Source organism: Mus musculus, chromosome 19, assembly GCF_000001635.26.
Source record: "Mus musculus strain C57BL/6J chromosome 19, GRCm38.p6 C57BL/6J".
Lineage (NCBI taxonomy): Eukaryota > Metazoa > Chordata > Mammalia > Rodentia > Muridae > Mus > Mus musculus.
Window position 1 is genome coordinate 11059805 of NC_000085.6, and position 21752 is coordinate 11081556.

General features: G+C 41.9%; 1 protein-coding gene across 1 annotated transcript; it reads right to left on the bottom strand.

Annotated features, from left to right (window-relative positions):
* Positions 1–7666: 7666 nt before the first annotated feature.
* Positions 7667–21299, bottom strand: Ms4a8a (membrane-spanning 4-domains, subfamily A, member 8A). The gene is made up of 7 exons (NM_022430.2): positions 21180–21299; positions 19580–19799; positions 16481–16603; positions 11798–11857; positions 10907–11044; positions 8571–8684; positions 7667–7973 (listed from the first exon to the last, which is right to left on the bottom strand). Exons 1-7 carry the CDS (start codon positions 21290–21292, stop codon positions 7869–7871), a joined length of 873 nt encoding a protein of 290 aa, NP_071875.2. The 5' UTR covers positions 21293–21299; the 3' UTR covers positions 7667–7868.
* Between the last annotated feature and the right edge of the window lie 453 nt (positions 21300–21752).

A 21752-nucleotide genomic window follows, 5' to 3' on the forward strand; every position in this document is an offset into this window, starting at 1 on the left:
GAAACTAGGAAAGGGGATAACACTTGAAATGTAAATAAAGAAAATATTTTAAAAAATAAACAAAACAACAACAAAAACAACAACAACAACAAGAATCATTACATTTAGGAACATCTAGTTTCACAGAATTCCCCAGAGCAGAAGGAAAAAGAAATAGGAAAGTCCAATAAAATAGAATAATTATGTGCACCAAGGCCTACTGAAAAGCAGTCATACACAAATGAAATCTACACAGCCATTGTCCAGGGCTAAGTTTAGGAGAAATGAGAGCAACTTATTTAGAAATGAACCACCTGCAGGCTTCTGAGATGTCATCACCCAGGCCTGCTGTGGGCAGTTCCTTATTTCTGATGGCTGGTGCCCTGGAGGGATGTGTCTCTCTCCTGTGTCACAGAGTCCCAGGCACCATGTATGTGATGATATGTTGTTCCCACCAATAACCAGCTGTAATCCCAGTTCTAGGGGTTCTAATGTCCTCTTGTGGTATCCACAGGCACTGTATGTATGTGGCACATGCACAAAAATGAAGCCAAAACACCCCTCCATGCTCACAGAATAAAAATAAGTAACATCTGAAAAAAGATTTTAAAAGAGTGACCTAGGGTGATAAACAGGTGAGCCTAGCATGAACTGTTTACCTAATATCTTCTCTGTGTATATCTCTGTGTATATAATATCTTCAGGCAGCAGATGCCTTTCTAGCTGTGAACATGACCCTTGAGGGAGCTTCTCCATAGTGGCTTTAGGGGGATAGGCAAGGGAAGGGGTGAGTGAATTTCCCCATTATGGATTTTCTCAAGTGGCTGATGACATATTTTGGGGCGGTGCACCCTGAACCTCATCAGGTTTGTGCATATCCTTCATGTCTGGCTCATGTAGATTCTCCCATGTCCTGTTTTAATGGTTTGGTTTTGGTGCATGAATATGAAGAAAACCTGGCTCTATACAGTTGTGTGTTTGGATGGATTAGTCTTTCATGGCCCTTTGAGATAATTGTTTTTTTTTTTTCCTCAAAAAAAAATATGGTTCATTTCTCAACTTTAGCACTGTCACCATTTCGGGTCAGAGCTTTCTTACTCTGTGGGTGTCTTGTGGGTTGCTGGGTTCCTACCCAGCAAATGTTGTAGTACCCTCCTCTACTAGCAATTTTTTTAATTAATTTTCTCTTCTCTTATGAATTATAACCAGACTGCAAGTTTCTCTTCCCTCCTTCCCTCCAAAAACCTCCATTCTACTTCCCTTTCCCCCTTCCACTTCTCCTTTCCCTTCAGAAAAGGGCAGGCCTCCCAGGGATATGGCATACTAGGTTGCAATAAGACTTCACACCTCCCCTGGTATTAAGACTGGACAAGGCAACTTAGTAGAGGAAAAGGGTCCCAGAAACTGGCAAAAGAGTCAGGGACAGGTCCTGCTCTCACCCTTAGGAGTCCCACAAGAAGATCGAGTTATACAACCATGACATATAAGCAGAGAGCCTAAGTTAGAACATGCAGACTCCCTGATTGATAGATAGTTTGGTCTCTGAGAGCTCATATGTGCCCAAGTGAGTTGATTCTGTGGGTTTTCTGTAGAGTCCTTAATCTCTGTAGCCCCTTCCTCTTCTTTTTCTGTAGGACCTGAGCTCTGCCTAACGTTTGGCTGTGGATCTGTGTCTGTTTCTCTCCGTTACTGGGAGAAGCCTCTCTGATGATGATTATGAGTATAACAAAATGTCATTAGGAATTTCCTTGGCTTTTGTTTGTTTGTTTGTATTTGTTTTTGCTGGTCATGTTTGATTCTACCCTAGGTCTCTGGGCTATCCAGGGTTTGGTTCCTAGCCCTCCACGCAGGGTCATGGATGGGCTTCCTCTCATGGTATGGGCCTCAAGCTGGACCAGCCAATGGTTGGCTTCTCTCCCAATTTTTGCACCACCTCTACACTAACACATCTTGTAAGTAGGGCAAATTGTGGCTAAAAGTTTTGTGGCTTGGTTGGTATTCCAATCCCTCCACTGGAATTCTTGCCTGGTTACAGGAGACAGCTGGTTCAGCCTCCCTATCCCTCTTTACTAAGGGTCTTAACCAGGGTAACCTTTGTAGATTTCTGAGAGTTTCCACTGCACTAGGTTTCTAACCCATTTTCAAGATGCCTCCCCACCTCCCAATTCCTGGTATTTCTCCCAGCATTCTCTTCTTTACCCCTACCCCCACCCCATTGCTCCTGTTCCCATCTCCACCCATCTCATCCTAAGTCTTACCCACAATATCTATTCTATTTCTCCTTCACAGAGAGATTCATGCACCCCCTCCCACTTGAGTCCTCCTTGTTTCTTAGCCTCTCTGGGTCTGTGGATTGCAGCATGATCATCCTTTACTTTATAGCTAATATCCACTTATAAGTGAGTACATACTGGATCCTTCTGGGTCTGGGTTACCTCACTCAGGATGATTTTTCTTCTAGTTGCATCTATTTGTCCAAACATTCTATGTTGTTATTACTACTATTATTATTATTTTAACAGAAGTAATATTTTGCTTTGTACATGTATCACATTTTTGTTGTCCATTCTTCAGTTGAGGGACATTTAGGTTGTTTCTAGCTTCTGGCTGTTATGAATAAAGCTGCCATGAACACAGTTGAGCAAGTATCTGTGGTAGGATGGAGTGTCCTTTGTTATATGCCCAAGAGTGGTATAATGGGGTCTTGAGGTGGATTGATTCTCAATTTTCTGAGGAACTGCCATATTCTTCCCATAGTAGCTGTACAAATTTGTACTCCTACTGTCAATGGAGGAGTGTACACCCTTGATCCACATCCTTCACAGCATAAGCTGTCACTTGTGTTTTGGATCTTGGATATTATGACAGGCATAAGATTGAATTTTAGAGATGTTTTGATTTGCATTTCCCTGATGGGTAAAGATATTGAACATTTCTTTTGAAATGCAAATCAAAACATCTCTAAAATTCAATCTTATGCCTGTAATAATATTCATTTGTACTCAAGTTCAAGTGGCTCAAAGGCATCAACATAAAACCAGATACACTAAATGTGATAGAAGAGAAAATGGAGAATACCCTTGAAATAATTGGCACAAGGATAAGTTTCTGCAAAGAACACCAATAGTGCAGGCCCAAGATCAACACTTAAATGGAATCTCATGAAACTGAAAAGCCTCTGTACGGCAAAGACTGTCAATAGACAAAATGGCAACCTAGAAAATAGGAAAAGATTTTCAATTTAAAATTGAGATGCATATCTAAACAGATTTGAGATTCCACTGTTGAGAATTCTCTGTTTAGATATGCATCTCAATTTTAAATTGAATTATTTGGTTTGTTGATGCCTAGTTTCTTGAGTTCTTTAAATATTTTGGATATTAGCCCTTTGTCAGATGTGGTGTTAGTGAAAATCTTTTGAACTTGAGTTTTGTGCAGGGTGATAGATATGGATCTATTTGCGTTCTTCTACTCGCCAGCATCTATTTAGACCAGCACCATTTGTTGAAGATGCTTTCTTTTTTGTAATTTTTATTAGATATTTTTCTTCATTTACATTTCAGAAGATGCTTTCTTTTTCCTATTGTCTACTTCTGTGAAAAATCAGGTGTTCATAGGTGTGTGAATTTCCATCTGGGTCTTCAATTTGATTTCATTGATCAACCTATCTGTTTTCACAGTGTGGCTGTTGTTGCTATAGCCCTGTAGTAGAGCTTGAGACCAGGGATGGTGATACCTCTGGAAGTTCTTTTATTGTACAAGATTGTACAATTTGTATTTTTTTCCAGATGAAGTTGAGTATTATTCTTTCAAGGTCTATAAAGATTATGTTGAAATTCTGATAGGGATTTACAGCCGGACTTTCTTAGACCTGACTGCGATATAATGGCATAGAGGAATTTTAGTATTTTTATGCTTAGGCCTTTTTATGGGCAATCTCTTGAGTACTCTAACCTGACTAATCCTGGCACTATGCCCTATCACGTGGCCAGATCTACCTCTCTGTTCTGCTCTGATCCCTCTGTTTATGTGCGAGTCTCATTCTTCTCCCAGTGTTCCTCTGTCTGCCTGGAAGCTCTGTCTTCCACTTCTTACCCAACTATTGGCCATCAGATATTTATTATAGCCAACCAGATACAATTCTAGATTGCCTTAGGCAGATGAAGAAGAATGAATATTTACAAAATATCAGACTGGTGATGGGCCATAGAAATAACAATACTAAAAACCTGCCAGTATTTAGCTTTCTGCTGGTATAGAATTAACAATTGAATATACAGAGACATACCTTCACACAATGTACTCCAACAGGGATTACATTAAATCTGTAGATTGCTTTTTGTAAGATGGCCATTTTTACTATGGTAATCATATTAATCCATGAGCATGGGTGATCTTTCCATCTTTTGATATTGATAGCTTCTTCAATTTTTTTTTAAAGACTTAAAGTTCTTGTCATAAAGGTTTTTCATGGGCTGGAGAGATGGCTCAGTGGTTAAGAGCACCGACTACTCTTCCAGAGGTCCTGAGTTCAATTCTCAGCAACCACATGGTGGCTCACAACTGTCTGTAATGGGATCTGATACCCTCTTCTGGTATGTCCGAAGACAGTGACAGTGTACTCATATACATAAAATAAATAAATAAATAAATCTTGGGAAAAAAGAATATATTTTTTTAAAAAGGTTTTTTACTTGCTTCATTAGAATAATAACTCAAGATACTTTACTATTATTTTCTCTTTTCCCCCCTTTTAACATAGAATTTTTATTAGTTGGGAATTTCACGTCATGCACCCCAATCACACTAATTTCTTTCATGTCTAATCCCACCTTATGACCCCACCTTCAAAGAAAAACAAAGCAATGACAAAATGAAGTCCACTTTGTGTTATCTATCTACTCAATGGAGCATAGTCAAACTCTCAGTGGACTGGACCTTAAATAGAACTGAGTCTTTCCTCTTGTGCACCCCTGTAAAAAGCCATCAACAGTGGAGAACTAACTACTTCAGCATCTTTATGGCACTTTAAAAAAATTACTTTTATTTTTCTTACAGTCCATCTGTTGCCCCTCTCCTGGTCCCTCCTCCCCCAGTTCCTCATCCCATTCCTCCTCCTCCCTGTCTCCAAGAGGATGCCCTTCTCCCCCTGTCAGGCCTCCCCAGTCCCTGGGGCCTCAAGTTTATTGAGGGTTAGGTGAGTCTTCGAGTCTTCTCCCACTGAGGTCAGACCAGGCAGTCTTCTACTGTATATGTGTTGGGGGCCTTGGACCAGCTCGTCTATGCTGTCTGGTTGGTGGCTTAGTGTCTGAGAGATCTCAGGGGTCCGGGTTAATTGAGACTGCTGGTCTTCCTATGGGGTTACCCTCCCCCTGAGCTTCTTCCATCCTTTCTCTAATTCAACAACAGGGGTCCCCAACTTCAGTCCAATGGTTGGGTATAAGTATCTGCATCTGTCTCAGTCAGCTGCTTGTTGGGCCTCTCAGAGGACAGACATGCTAGGCTCCTGTCTGTACACCATAGTATACCTTTTAAGACTTCTCTTCAGTGGTTTCCTGTTTAGGCTGCTTTTTTTTGGGTTGTGGGTAGGGTATTGGCGGTTACAGAAGCCTTCCATCTTCCTCTTTCTCAACTATGTGTCTGCAATTATTGATATCATTGCAAAAGTAGCTTCCTTGTTCTTTACAGTTAGTGGGAGTACAGATCATGGGCTTCTACATGGTTTCTAGTGACAACATATACCACGAACATGGCCCCAGGCTATAGCTGGCTCATACTCAGACAAGGCCCTTGGAAGCATCCCAACTATGGACATTACCATGGCCTCAGGGGGCAGCACAGGCTATGCATCTATGGCTTCACAGTGGCATGATCCATTGACACCAACAGGACTTTAGGGGGCAGCTCAGACCAGGATTTTGTCAAAGACTTTTTTTCAGAATCTAATGAGATGATCATGTGATTTTTTTTCTTTCAGTTTGTCTATGTGTTGACAGATTTCTATATGCTGAACCACCCCCACATCTCTGGGATGAAGCCTACATAATTATGATGTATGTTTTTGATGTGCTCTTGGCTTTGATTTGCAAGTATTTTATTGAATGTTTTTGCATCAAAGCTCATGAAGGAAATTGGTCTGTAATATTCTTTCTTTGTTGAGTCTTTGTGTAGTTTGGTGATTGTGGCCACATAAAATGAATTTGGTAATGTTCCTTCTGTTTCTAAATAATTTGAGGAGTATTGGTGTTAGCTCTTTTTTGAAACTGATAGAATTCTGCACTAAAACCATTTGCCCCTGTTTTCCTGTTTTTGTTTTTGTTTTGGTGGGTGGTTTGGGAGAATTTCTTTTTTCTTTTTCCAGAGCTGAGGATCTAACCCAGGGCCTTGTGCTTGCTAGGCAAGTGCTCTACCACTGAGCTAAATCCCCAACCCCGGGTTGGGAGAATTTTAATGACTGCTTCTTATCTCCTTAAGGGTTATAAGTCTATTTAAATTGTTTGCCTGATTTTGATTTAACTCTGGCAAGTGGTATCTATCAGGGAAACTGTACATTTCTTTTAGGTTTCCCAATTTTGTGGAGTACAAGTTTTTGAAGTATGACCAACTGATTATTTGGAGTTCCTTGGTGTCTGTTATGTCAATCTTTTCACTTCTGATTTTGTTAATTTGGATATTCTCTTTCTGCCTTTTAGTTAGTTTGGATAAGGATTTTTCTATCTTGTTGATATTCTCGAAGAACCAGCTGTTTGTTTCATTGATTCTTTGTATTGTTCTCTTTATTTCTATTCTATTGATTTCAGCCCTGAGTTTGATTATTTCCTGCCATCTACTCTTCTTGTATGTGTTTACTTCTTTTTGTTCAAGGGATTTCAGATGTGATGTTAAGTTGCTAGTACAAGATCTTTCTAATTTCTTTATGAAGGTACTTCGTGCTATGAACTTTCCTCTTAGCAGTGCTATCACTGTGTCCCATAAGTTTGGGTATGCTGTGCCTTCATTTTCTTAAGGTAGATTTTCTTCTATGATTTTGTTAAATATATTTTTTGAGGAGTACTTGAGCTGGCAATCTTTCTCCTCTTTCTCCTTCTCCTGTCTCTTGTGAGACTATGCCGGGGCCTAGCAAACACAGAAGTGGATGCTCACAGTCAGCTATTGGATGGGTCACACGGCCCCCAATGGAGGAGCTAGAGAAAGTACCCAAGGAGCTAAAGGGCTCCCAATGGAGGAGCTAGAGAAAGTACCCAAGGAGCTAAAGGGATCTGCAACCCTATAGGTGGAACAACATTATGAACTAACCAGTACCCCGGAGCTCTTGACTCTAGCTGCATATGTATCAAAAGATGGCCTAGTCGGCCATCACTGGAAAGAGAGGTCCATTGGACTTGCAAACTTTATATGCCCCAGTACAGGGGAACGCCAGGGCCAAAAATAAATGGGAATGGGCGGGTAGGGAAGTGGGGGGGGGAGGATATGGGGGACTTTTGGGACAGCATTGGAAATGTAATTGAGGAAATACGTAATAAACAAATAAAAAAAAGGAAAAAAATGACTGAATGACTGGCAAAGGAAAGTTTGGAAGATGAAATAGCCATTTCTCCATCCTAAAAACTCCTGAAGGCAGGGATTTCATGAATGTGAGTACACAAAGGCTAGTGTAGGGATGTCTGACATCATACAGATGCATGTGTCCTGCTAGAGCATCTTTATTTGAATCCATTTCAATCTCCCATCTCGTTTTAATAGAGATTTTTCCAGGGTGAGTTGAAGCAAGAGTCTATAATTTAGGCCACAAGAAAGATATTTACCCTTCGTCAGGAAAGGAAGAACTTGGTTTATAGGAGTCTAGGTAGGAGAGGATGTCACTTGGTCTCTAGAATCTTCAGGTTCACTTATCTGGAGTCTTGAACTACTTCGGAATAACTTGGTATTGGGTTTGGTGGTTCTGGGATGACCACTGGGTTTGCTGCATAGACATTTGGAATGACCACACCTGGCTGAAAAACAAAAGCACACAGCAGGTACACACTACACTAAGGATAGAATAGTCCTCTAGAGGTTCGATGCTGGAAGCCTACACTCTGGCATGGTGCTGCTGAGGTGATGGAACCTGCAGGAGGTGAGGTCTGGTGGATGGCAATCAGGCTATGGATACCACTTTCGTAAATGGATTTATGATTGGCTCAGGGAGAGGGCTAGTTTTCACAGGAGGATGTTATAACAAAGCAAGACCACCTCATGTGCTTGAGCCTTTCTAAACCAGAGCATTCTTCTTTTCCTTCTCTTTTATATTATAACTCAGGCAGAGAAAGCCACTGCTCAGAAGTACCCCAGGTTAATGATGTTTAGATACTCCAGCCACTGGAGCTGAGAGGCAAGTAAACCTTTTTATTTTATAAGTTTCCCAGCCTAGTGATAACAACAGAAAGTAGACTAAGGTACCCCAGTAATAAAGGCTCATTAAAGACAAACACTGAGGCCCATAGATATTTTCCCACTTCCTCCTCTTTAGCTGGAATGGAATTCACAGAGACCCTGTTAGTATCCCATCAAATTGGGGTGTATTTCTACCCACAAAGAGCCCTAGGACTCACATTGTTGTAGTGACAACAGGCCACTTGGCAGCCAAAGTGGGAGGACACACTTGCAATGCTGAGCTCCAAGAGGCAGAAGATGAGTAGCACACTAGAAATAGCCACGCCTGTTCTCTGGAATCAGAAGAAACCGGGATGGCATCAGTGCTGGGCCAGGAGTTCGATGAGACTCAACAATGGATCATCTGTGTGGCCTTGGCAAAGTCTCCCTCCCTGAACCTTATGGGGCAAATGTCTCCCAGATTTTTATGATGCTATAATATGGGTGGAAAATGGTTATTTTATGATACATCGCAATATCCTTTACGGGAAGGAGGTTCATATGTTAAGGAAATGGTTGCTTCAGGGATAATTTCTTAGTAAAATGGGTTGTGTAGAGGATACACATGACTTTCATATCAAAAGGATCAGGCTGACTGCCATGATGAAGAGAGCTTTGAGGAGGTCAGGCTGACAGGGGCTGGGGAAGGGTGAAGGAGGGGAGGAGAATTTGGTCTCTTGGGTGAGGCTGTGGTCCAGGGGCAGGTTGAAAGAACATGACCAAAGCTGCCTAATTATCTCAGTATCACTGTAGCTGATGAGTACCAGATTAATGCTGAGGCCCAAACTGATGTGTGTTGTTGGTGTAAAACCCACCTGGACATCAAAGAATCACTGCTCAAAATGAAAATATTCCCGACTCGTACTACACCTGAACTAAATGTGGCTCTGCTCCTCATCTCTCTCACATCTTCTAAGTCCCACATTAGCAAGAATCCTTCCTTCTTTGCTGGCAATGTACAACCCTTTCCCCTCCCTTTGTCACAGGCCTATGTGGTGGGTTACAGCCTCCTCCCTTCTTCCAAAACCTATAGGACCTGCCACTGTCTATTCTGCTATATGATCCAGAACTATCCCCAAAGTCTCTACCATGCTGTCTGTCTGTCTCTCTGTGCAGTAATCACTCTTCCTAGATGTCCTCACTCCCTGAGACCTGGAGCTGATCTCCACCATAGTGGCTGGAGTGAACAAAGAACCTGATGCAGAGCCTGTCTCTACAGACCCAGACCTCTCTCCCTTCCTTGGCCATCACTTCTTCTTTTAATAGTGTATGCTAATTAAAAAGTTAAAATATTAGTTGTATTTTTTCAATGTGGCAAGAGGAGAATCTGAAATCCTATATGCACCCCATCTTCTATTTCTATTACATGGTGCTGGTTGTAGTACAGGTGAGCAGGTGACAGCTGTTGGAGCTGATCCTGCCATTGTTTAGCCATGCTCATTCAGTTACTGTTTTCTGTTGTGTGTGACAGGAAGGGTATATCCAGAGAAGCCTAAACGCCCATCTGGCTCTGCAGAAAAAGTTTGTTAGGGTCTGGCAATCCTAGCCTCCCCCTGTGAGGGGCTGCTGCAGAGCCTGATCTTGTGTACATCCTGACATTTGCAAGAAAATGAATGCAACTAGAAGCTATTATGTTAAGAGAAATATGCAGAATTCAGGAAGATGAATGGTGCATGTTTTCTCTCATATGTGGAACCTAGATTTTAGTGTGTGTGTGTGTGTTTATGTTTTGTTGGTCATAATGCTAGAAGGGGAATCTTGAGAAAGGAGGAAATTGTCATAAAGGAGGTGGGGGATGGAGAGATGTTTCTGTGGTTGATACCAAGGGCTGCTTTTGCTGAAGGCCTGGGTTCAGTTCCCAGCATCCACATGGTGGCTCATAACTATGTGTAACTCCAGTTCCAGGGTATTCAAGGGTCTCTTCTGACCTCCATGGGAACCAGGCATACATGTGTCATATACAGATGTACATGACCACAAAACACTTGTACACACAGAATAAAACAAATAAATCGTTAAAAATAAAATAAAGTAGAAAGCAAGTAAAAGCTGGAACTAATTTGTGGGGAAGAAAGGGAAGCAACTGGAGGTGAAGGGTGGATGGGAGGTAGAAAGGGAGCAACTGAGGACAGAGGGTGACAGGTATGTGTCACGATGAAACTGCGTAGTAACCTAAAAATATAAACAAGAGAGTTTTTAAAGGAGGGAAAAAGTGGCTCTTGAACCTTGGTCTACATAGCTGGCAGGAAAGCGGAGATGGCGGACAGCTGGTAATAAATTGGCAGCTGGTATTTCTGCATCGTCCTGTTTGATTTTTCCAGTGCTACAAGGCACTTAACTATCTCACAAGGCAGTAAAAGCTGAGGGAAGGATGAGGACTTTAAACCCTGTCCTGGCCCCAAGAGCACTTCCTTTGCTGACAATGTTCAGTGGGAGGGCTTGGTTGGCAGGGCCTTTCTGGTAAGGTCTGAACATAGCTAAATAAAGGCAGAGACCTTTGTTTAAGGACACTCACCACACCCAAGTTCTCCTGGTAAGGGTAGTAGCTAGGGTAGATGTATCCTGATGAGATACTGATGTCTGTGATGAAGAGCATGATGCCCACCGCAGAACAGATGGCGCTGAAGATGTTCAAGCCCACACTGCCATTCAGCTGGAGAAGACATACAGGGTCAGGGGGGGAGGGGAAGAGGGGCAGAGCTGGCACTTCAGCTTCAACATGTCTCCTCTCCCCATCTGTACTGTTAAAAACAGACCACACGTAGTCTTTACCATTGTAGCTATTTATGAAAGTCATAGTCCAGTGGCATGAAACCCTTTATGCTTCCTGCACAGAGAGGTATGTCAAGATATGTTAAACTTCCTTTCTGGGTATTTTCCAAAAGAGCTCATCTAATTGTAGGAACCTTGATCTCTGGACAACCTGCTCGTCAAGAAAGCAGAGTTCATTTCCAGGGAAGCACAAAAACGTCTCTCTTTGTCAGTCTGCAGAGTTCAGATGCTGGATTTCTTAGTGAAGCAGGTGCTGGGGCCTTTACTGGCCCCGGCAGGAATGGCTGGAGGCCTGAGTGTGCTACAAGCTATGGACATACTCAGTTCCTTGTCTGTGTAGTGTGTCCTGGACTCCTCAGAGCTTTGTTTCTGCTCCTGGGAGGGCCTTCTATGCAAGCTAGTCAGTCCTCTCTCTCTGTCTTTCTTCCCATTCTGACACCTTAGGAGTGGTGGCAGCATTGCCCCTTCTCTATAAGAGGTGTGTGTGTGTGTCCTGTATGCAAGAGTTAGCATGCATGAGGGTGCCCTTGTGTTATCAGTGCAAGAGTAAGAGGAGGTTTGTTGGTCAGTCCTTTTCCCCACTGTGACACTATCAGTCCCCATCTGGGACAGACAGCCTCAGAATATGACTTACCAGGCAAGGTGAATTGGGCTGAGTTTCTGCCGCCACTGAGAGAGATCCTGAAATGATAAACTTGTGCACAAGATTGAGAACTCACCAAGGGTTAGCGTCAGGCGCCCTTCCCGAGGAATCTGGTTCTGAGAGTGCATCTATTCTCTCACATCCAGAGTAACTTATGGAGACCCCAGATCTACAATGGCAGAGAAAGTGTGTGATGATTTGCTAAGGGACAGAGCAGGGATAGGAGAATCAGGATTTTTACAATCCACCAGAACAGGTTTTGAAGTTTGGTTTGAAACTTAAGCCATCTTTGGTGTGTTATTAACTTGTTTAAGTCTTTATTTCCTAATATGAAAAAAAGCGAACATTGCTATCTTTTTAGGCATCATTGTGAAAATGTATGCCTCACATTTACAGTGCCTCATTCACAGTAGTCAATTGACATTAGCCCATCTCCTGCTGTTTGCTTACAGATCTTCACCATCTGTTGCTTTCCAGGTTTTATCTCGGGATTCATGAAGTGTGGGGCTCTGGAGGGAAGGGGGAGAGTGCTGACTTCATTGCTGTGTTCCCAGAAGAACTCAGCATTGGTCTTTTCTGTTGCGTGACTGAATGGGTTCTGTCCAACCACTTAGATAATGAACGTGAGTCTCTGATGCTGAGCAGAACATGAGGGGTGAATTTCTTGCCAATATTAGCGATCTGTAGTCAATGCGGTTGAGGGATCACTTGCCTTGGCCCAGTGTGTTAGCAGTGGTGGTCTGAGAGAGCATCAGCTAAGATGCAGGGTTCTACTTGAGGTGCTTTAAGAAATGGCTCTGTTGGGGGGCTGTGAGGAATTCATTCATTCGTTTATCATTCATTGATGTAAAGCACACAATCCTAGTATTTGTAGTATATTTATAGAGTTCTACAGTCTAATTTGAGAACATTGTCCCCATCCTATCCTCATTAGTAATCTTTCCTCCATCCACAAGTAATATTTTTCTTAAACCTTGAGTCCACCTAATAATATTATTTCCTTTATAAAGATAGCAAAAATCTGTGCATATGTCATTTTCTTAAGCCGTGTAGCGCCTAGTAAGATGCCATGCTCCAACAAATACCTCCTCACCCACGCTCGTACAAGAAGCTATGATTAAATGCAGTGGGTCAAAAGACAAAACATCATGAAAGTAGGAGATGCACTACTGGGGAAGTGGGGTCAGGAGGAGTGGGAAGAGGAATAAAAGAGGGTAATGGGGGTAAATGTGATCACACTATGTGTAAAATTTTAAAAATGAATAAAGCAAATTTAAAAATATGGGCAGGATGAGGCTTATGGGCTTTTAAATAATTCAGTCAAGAGCACTAAGCAAGTAGCAAGGCTGGAGATCAAACCCAGGTAGCTTGGCTTCAGACTCAGTGTCTTAGCCTTCATCCTAGTCTTCCCTCTTGGGGCAGATGCATAGTTATCTACAGTGTGCACTTATTTCAGTTGCTTCTCTTCCAAGGAAAATGTCCTACTGTATTTCTGTCATTGGAGAAGCAATTCTCAGTTCCACAGGTTTTCTCTTATGGAGATGTGTTAGGAAGGAAGGGAGGGAAGAAAGCTGAGTTCCCTTTCTTTCTTCCTTCCTTCCTTCCTTCCTTCCTTCCTTCCTTCCTTCCTTCCTTCCTTCCTTCCTTCCTTTCTTCCTTCCTTTCTTTCTTTCTTTCTTTCTTTCTTTCTTTCTTTCTTTCTCTCTCTCTCTTTTCTTTCTTTCTTCCTTCCTTTCTTTCTTTCTTTCTTTCTTTCTTTCTTTCTTTCTTTCTTTCTTTCTTTCATTCTTTCTCTCTCTCTCTTTTCTTTCTTTCTTCCTTTCTTTCTTTCTTTCTTTCTTTCTTTCTTTCTTTCTTTCTTTCTCTCTCTCTCTCTCTCCCTCTCTCTCTCCCTCCCTCCCTCCCTCCCTTCCTTTCTTCCTCCCTCCCTCCTCCTCCTCCTCCTCCTTCTTCTTCTTCTCTCTCTCTCTCCCTTCCTTCCTCTCTCTCTCTCTCCCTTCCTCTCTCTCTCTCTTTCTCTCTCTCTCTCTCTCTTTGTTAGTCCCCTGGAGGTGCCAAAGAAGGTGCTTCTTTGTTTGGGAGGAGGGCGTTAGTAATTGATAGAGATTAGTACTTGATAGAGATTAGTAATTGATAGAGACTGGAAAGGGAGAGACAGAGTTAAGAACGTGACAAAGAACAACAGTGAACGAAAATAACAGCAAAACACCGGAAGACAAAGGCAAGAAGGTTGTTAGCCGAAGGCCCCCAGGGTACTTGGGATGTTGGGCACTTCCTGGTACTAGCACACACTCAGGGGAATCTAAAATGACACAGTAAACTAGTGGGTAGCAGTGACATTATGAGATGTTTCAACACACGTCTAATCCGTAGAGAGTTGGGAGGAGGGAGGGGAATTGAACTCCAAGTCGGTCAGTTCAGAATCTAAGGAAATTGCAGCCTGGGAGGACGAGAGTCAGAACAAGTTCTTTGAAGGATACATCCTTATGATTCTGTAGGCTGGTGAGGCTATAGGATCACATACCCCATTTTATTATTATTTTATGGGAAAGGCAGGTGTTGTTTGACTTCTTAGGTCATCCTGGAGTTGGGATACTTATGGGAAACTTTGTGTTTGAGTCACAGGGAGGTGAGGGACAAACAAAAAAGAAAGGAAGTTGGAGAGGGGCAGAACAGGGTGTGCGTGTGCGTGTGCGTGTGCGTGTGTGTGTGTGTGTGTGTGTGTGTGTGGTGGGGAGGTACCAGGAAAAGATGAGAGAATCCAAAGGCAATAAACCAGCACGGAGGAAGAACTGTAGGATTGAGTCACAGATAACCTTGAGAACCTAATGAAAGCCATGGAGCTTTTCAGAGAAACAAAGCATAGCTACCATGCTAGGTATTCCACGAAAATGGCCTCTGAGCCCTTCTATGGGTAATGAGTTAAACAGCTTCTTTTCTTGAATCCACACTTTAATTCATCCCAGAATACTGTAAAAATAGTTTGTATATCCAGTTTACAGAAACGGGAAAACAAGAAATCAAATGTAAAGGTGCTGTTTTGTACTTCAGTCATAGAATAAGCTTGCTATCTCGATGAACATTTGGTTAAGGGAACAGCACTTTTGCGCAGTACAACACATGGGCACATGGTGGCTTTGTGTGTGGGGGCTTAGAATTTGGATGCAGAACTGAAGGACTTAATTGACCTCCACATTCCAAACGTACTGCAGACCAGTAGACTCAAGCTCAGCTAGTGAGTTTCTTGCATCGTCTAACCTGCTGGGAAGGCGTTGATAAGAAGTTTCCAGCCTAATCCAAATTAGAAGCAAGGTTGTCTAATCTCATCTTTCATTTTCTAAAACATTTTAAAATAAGAGAACATAAAAATGTCAGTGGTTGTGTTACCATGAACACAATGTGTAACATCTGAAGCATCCAGTAGACCTGCAGTAAGATAAGTTTTGAGGTTTTCTGTAGATTCACTACAGATGATCATCTTCTGACCCTGGGGACATACACACTTTATCATATGGCCTTCCAGTTTGTATATTATAGTACTGAACTGTCCCCCATCCTAGCATCCATTAGAATGATACTGACAAAATGTCCATGCCTATTGATCTGAGTACTCAATAATACACTGTAAGTAAATTGCTAAGTTTCCAGCTCGAAGGCCAGTCTCTTGATTCCCACATGGCTTTGGGCCTGGTGGAGAAGTGCTTTCTGTGGTCTGCAAAGACTTTTTATTTCTTACTAGATATTTTCTTTACTTACATTTCAAATGTTATCTCCTTTCCTGGTTCCCCCAGAAAACCCTCTATCTCATCCCTCTGCCCCCTGCTCACTAACCCACCCACTCCTACTTCCCTGTCCTGGCATTCCCTTATAGGCCACAGACTCTATTGACTAAATGTTTTTGGAGCTCAGTCTTTGTTTTTTTTTTTTTTTTTTTGTTTTGTTTTGTTTTGTTTTTGTTTTAAAGTAAATTGAGTTTTAAAACTTGATTCAGTTGAAAGATTACAAGGAACAGATAGAGGTTACAAAACAGAATATGGTTGATTAAATGTTGAGGAACACTATATTAGATGATGTCCAAATATCATCTGTTTCTAACATTGTATTGCCCCAGGATTCCAAGAAAAGGCATGAGGTTCATAAGTCTGCCCCACCTGGGTACAAGTGACATAATCTTTAGCTCTTTAGGACCACCCTGGTCATAAAACTAAAACAGTGAGGGAAAGAAGGGGCCAAATGGGAGGGAAGCTGGGGAGCAAGGGAGAGGAGTGCCAGAGAGAAGGCAAATAAGAACAAAAAAGACTGAATGCAGTAATAAACCCATTACTTTGTATGCTAATTTAAAACAACAACAACAACAACAACAACAACAACAACAACAACAACGAGATTGAGATATAAGGTAGGCACAGATACAAAGGGAAGACACCAGGAGAAGATGGCTAGCTGAGAGGTAAGAGAGACCTCAGTGGTGTCTACCAGCTACCTGCTGGTCTTGAACTTTTGGCCTTCTGAACTGGGAGATAGCACATTTCCACAGTTGGGAGCAGTCCAGCCTATGGCACTTTGTAATACGCCCTCCCAAACCCTTCTCTAACTAAGCCATTTGGGCAAGCACCTCCAGATTCCCAAACAGCTTGGCAAGGCCGCCCTGAGTATCAGACAGGAGCTACTCACCCAGATGCCTCCCCAGAAGGGGAAACCTCCATAGAGGGAGACAGGTGTATAGTGGCTGAAGAGGTTGGTGATCATGATGGAGCCCAGGCCGATGTGCACCAGGCCGATCAGGATCTGGATGGCCTGTCAGGAGAGCCACAAGCTGAAACCTTTGCCTCTGAGCCATGATTTTGCCTTTTCTTTGTACTTCCTTTATATTCTAATACCATTTGGTTTCCCTTTCTAAAAGATAATGTGAGAAAGGTAATAATAAAAAAGTTAAAACTATCTATAGTCAACCTCCCTCCCCCACAGAAAGCAAGCACTTACATTTTGGCATTACCTTCTAGTATTCTTCTTCAAATATGTAGCTTGGTAACATAGAAATGGTGTCTCTGCACTTTAGCATGTTCTTGGGTTGTTAAATTGTGTGTGTGTGTGTGTGTGTGTGTGTGTGTGTGTGTGTGTGAGAGAGAGAGAGAGAGAGAGAGAGAGAGAGATATCAGATGTCTCCACCAGTCATTCTTCATCTTATTTTTTTCTGAGACAGGCACTCTCACCAAACCTGGAGTTCACCAATTGACTAACATGGCTGACTAGCAATCTCCAGGGATCCTCTTATCTCTGCTTCCCCAAGTATTATAGGCTCATGCTGTTGTACTTGGCTTTTACATGGTTATCTGGGATATGAATTCAGGTCCTTACATTAACTCAGCAAGTACTTTGCTACCTTAACCACTTCACCACTCACTAGCTGCCTTTTAAAATATTCTCTAAGGATTTCCTATAGTCTCTGGGGAAAGTTATAACACCGATGTTAGAAAGGTAAGGTGACCTCTAGTTTTTTTTATATGATACACAGCCTTGTGTTCAGCATCCTTGTATGTAATTATTTTGCCTGCATGTTTTCTTGGCCTCATAGAGCCAATTTTATCTTTCTTTATTCTTTACCAAATTCATATATTAATGTTCTAGTCTCTGAATATGACCTTATATAGATATAGGTATATTGCTGATATCATGAGTCAAGATGACTCATATTGTGTTAGGATAGGGTGATCTGCAATCCAATATTACCATTGTCATTACTTTTAAAAAATAATGAAAACCCAGGATTCTGAATTCAAGGCCTATCTCAAAAACCAACATAAAACATAACAGCCATCTGAAAACTGGAGTGGTACTGCAGCAAACCAAGACACTACTAGAAACTGGGAGGAAGATCTGGAAGAGATAATGCCTTCATGCCTTTAGAGGGAGTATGACCGTGACAGACTTTGATCTTAGTTATCTATTATTCATAACTGAGAGACAATTCATTTCTGTTGCTCTTGGCCATCAGTTTATGGAACTTTATTATAGCAGCCATACGAAACTAATACAGATACAGCTGTATGTGTGTGTGTGTTTCCTGCAGACATGCTATAAAAAGAATATATTGTTTCCTCAAGTTCATACTAATAGTATATTAATAACATACCTTGGAGTAAGACCCAATCATTGTACAACCATTTGCACAACATTCTGTTATAAGTACAACACAGTGGCTTGACCAATGTTAAATTGATGCATACCTATAATCACATGGGAAGACAGTATTAATGAGAAACTGTCTGGATTAGGTTAGACTGTGGGAATGTCTGAGGGGAATTGTCTCCATCGCTAATTCATGTAGAAAGACTCAGTCCATTGTGGGCAACACTATTCCCTAGACAGCAATCCTCAACTATATAGGATAGAAGAAAGCCAGAGGAGAGCAAGAAGATGGCATACATGTGTTTGTTTCCCTCTGTTCTTGAGTGAATGTGATGTAAGGTGCTTCAAATTCCTGTTTCCACTTCCTTACTGTAAGCCTGGAACTGTAAGCCAAACCAACATCTTCCTTCTACCTGTTGCTTTCCCTCAGAGTATTTTACCACAGCAACAGAAAAATTAGGATAGTTCAGTTGCTTTCATCCTACTGTCTCTACAAGCCATGCTGCAACATATACATTTATAGGCACCACATTTCTTATGCCTATTAGTATATTTGGAGAATAAAGTCTCAAATAAACCAATATATATATACAAGTTGCCACTTTTTAGACTTCTCCAAGCAATATTAGAACATGAGTTGGGGTTGGAACATGGGCAGTCTGGGTTAGAATCACTGCTTGTCATTCATGGGCTATGCAATGAAATGAGTTCCTTTGTGCAATTCGGGCCAGCTTTTCAGGCATTGCTGATTGTCTAGCCTGCTTGCCTTTTTTCTGCTTTGATTCAACAACCCTGAGCTCTGTTCTACCTTTGGGAAACTTTGTCTTTGTTGGACTTTCTTTCTTCTTAAGCTATTGGAAGCAAATGCTTAGAGGCAAAAGATTCCGCATCCAAGAACACTGCTTTTTGGCTGTTTTGTTTAGTTTTTTTTTGTTTGTTTTTAATTATTCTTTATTCCTAAATGCCCAAATCAGAAACTACAAGGCCATATACTGAGGCTCCTTTTGCTGCAGAGATTTTCAACAGATCTGGCTTTGGCTAAGCCAGCCCCATCTGCTTTATTTGAAGTTTCTTTTCTTTCTTTTTGTATGTATGTATGTATGTATGTATGTATGTATGTATGTATGTTTGTATGTGCATATGTGCATGCCTATGTATATATGTGTGTGTGTGTGTGCATGTTCATGCACAGGTATGGGTGTGTGGTTCCTTAGGCACTGTGTATCTTTGTGTGTGTGTGTGTGTGTGTGTGTGTGTGTGTACGTGTGTGTACATGTATGATGAGGCCAACATCTACCTTGGTTATCATCCCCAGGAGTCCTTTACATTTTTTTTTTCAAGTCAGGTTCTCTCATTAGCTTGGAACTCACCAAGTAAGCTAGGTTGGCTGGGCAGAGAGCCGCAGACATCTATCTGTCTCTGACTTCCTGGTTCTGGGATGATGAGTGCATTTCTACAGCTTATGTAAGGTGGGTTCTGTGGATGGCACTCAGTTTGCTGACATGGCACTAAGCCCTTTACTAACTGAAATATCCTGTTCCCTGGCCCCTTATTTGGAATTTCTATTAGTCTGTCTCAAGCCTCTGCTTTCCTCTCTCTGTAGCACATGGTCTCTGGCTCACACAGTGGACTCCTCTTACTTACCCCTAGGACTTGTCCCTTTTTCAAGACTCTCTGGGCAGGCGGTTCGGTCATAGCTGGCACCAAACCAGGCAGATGACCAGAAATCACATGGACTTGAGGCTGATTGCTGGGATAAATAGGCATCTGAGGCACGGTTCCTGGGACCACAGGATAACTGTTGGGCGGTGCCACCACATATACAGAATTGGCCATGGGGCCCGGTGAAGTTACTGTATTCATGCTGACGAAAAAGAAATACAACAGAATCACTCATCATTTATATACTGTGTTTACATTTTAAAAAGACTTCAAGAGGCTGGGGAGGCAGCTCAGTCAGTAGCCACTTGCTCAACAAACATTAGGATATGGGTTTAGATTTCCCAGCACCTTTTGTAAAAAGCCAAGTGTAGGGCCAGTGAGACGACTCAGCAGGTAAAGTCATTTCTGCCTGGTGACCTTGAGTTTGGACCCTGAGACTCACGTGGTGGAAAGAGAGAACTGATTCCTAAAATTTGTTCTCTAATTTCCAAGAACATTTAGTGGCACTTGTGTGACCATAAACAATAAGTAAATAAAGTATAATAACAGTAATTAATAATAATAACAAGTCTATTGATATTGTCTTTATTGCTAGGTGCACCTGTGGGACAGGAGAGATGGGATCTCTGGAGAGCGAGTAAGGGAGACACCCTATATAGTCCTGTGGTCTCCATATACATGTGAACACACATACTTGATCATGTGCATGCACACGCACACACATAGGACATTAAACACTTTAAAATAACCAAGAATGATTTTTACCTGAGCAATTCAACCCCACCTATTTGTTAACACCATCTTAGAGATAATGTTAAACTTCTATTTCAGGGCTTGTTGAGAATGCCAGGCATATGCCAGGTAAGTGCCAGGCAACCAACACTTTACAAATGCTTCTCTTACAGTTTTAACTTGTCCCATGGATGAAAAAGTAAAGCCCGGAGAGGCTAGGCACTCCCGGAAGCCAGGCTGTGCCATTTCACTCTTTGCATGTCTCCTACTATCTTGATCCTGTTTTGTGTACAGTGGAATTATCTGATCTCAGAGTCCCACAGGTAGAAAGACTCTTGGGGAACATGGAGTTTAGTTCTCTTAGATTTTGGAAAAGGAAACAGAGTGTGACAGTAGTGTTGACTTCTCCAATGTCATGTACATATTAGAAAAATGGAGGCCATTGTGCTCAAGGGAAGTCTATTGTCAGTGTAGTGGGTGTGTGTGTTGTCTGGTTTAATTTTCTAGGGCCATTTTATTATTTGTGTGTGTATGTGTGTATGTGTGCCTTCCATGTTACACACTTGGAGGCCAGAAGATAACTGGTGGGAGTTGATTTTATCCTTCTACCCTGTGGGTCTCAGCATTAACCCATACCCAGTGAGTGGTATACCTTTAAAAGTTTCTCTTCTTCCATTCTGTTTTTGGAACAGACACAATAAAATAAGTACAATACACCCTTCTATGTTTTTCACCCAATATACCTCTCCAGCGTCTTTCATCCACTTACATTCCCCATGTCTCATTTGACACAAACCCCTTATCTCCATTCATCAGCAATTCATATAACCATTTGATCACACACACTCACCTTACTGTGCCCGGTTGCCAAGTAAGTCTCTCTTGCTCCGGTTCCCAACTCTTTGCTGTAGAAAACTTACTCCCCGAGAGATTGACTGCACCCTGTGCAGTTGGGCGATTCATTTAGAATGATCCAAAGTCCTCTCTACTTCTTTCCTGGGTGAGGCCTGGGTCAGCAGCTGGTCAGAGCTTCCACACCCACATTTGCTTCCTGTTTTAGTTATGGAACCAATTAAATACAGCTCATTTTGTCAAGGGCTTCAAGGTGCCTGAATGGAGAGTTGAGGTTGTGCTGGGTGTTCTAGGAGACAAAAGAATGACCTGGACATTCAGGGCTGGATGTACTGTGCTGAAATAGAGGACAGGTTGACTCAGTTTCACAGCAAAGAAATACATGATCCCAGGAGAACACAGAGAGAGCTGTGGAGCTGGAGTGCTTAGACACTTGAAATCATTGAACTGCAATGAGAAAAGATGGAATCAATGGATAAAATGAAAGTTACACTCAACTCTCTTCCATAGGTTTAAAGTCATTTACTTTTATGTAACGTGTATGGATATTTTGCCTCTATGTATGCTTATC

Bases quoted from the DNA above. Each gene is read 5' to 3' on its own strand.
- Ms4a8a (NM_022430.2), bottom strand. From the start codon at position 21,292: ATGAATCGCCCAACTGCACAGGGTGCAGTCAATCTCTCGGGGAGTAAG. The intron at 11,045-11,797 runs GTAAGTCATATT...TGTCTTCTCCAG, and splicing joins AGCCCAATTCACCTTGCCTG to CTGAATGGCAGTGTGGGCTT. The intron at 7,974-8,570 runs GTGAGTCCTAGG...TTTGTTTTTCAG, and splicing joins CCTGTTGTCACTACAACAAT to CCAGGTGTGGTCATTCCAAA.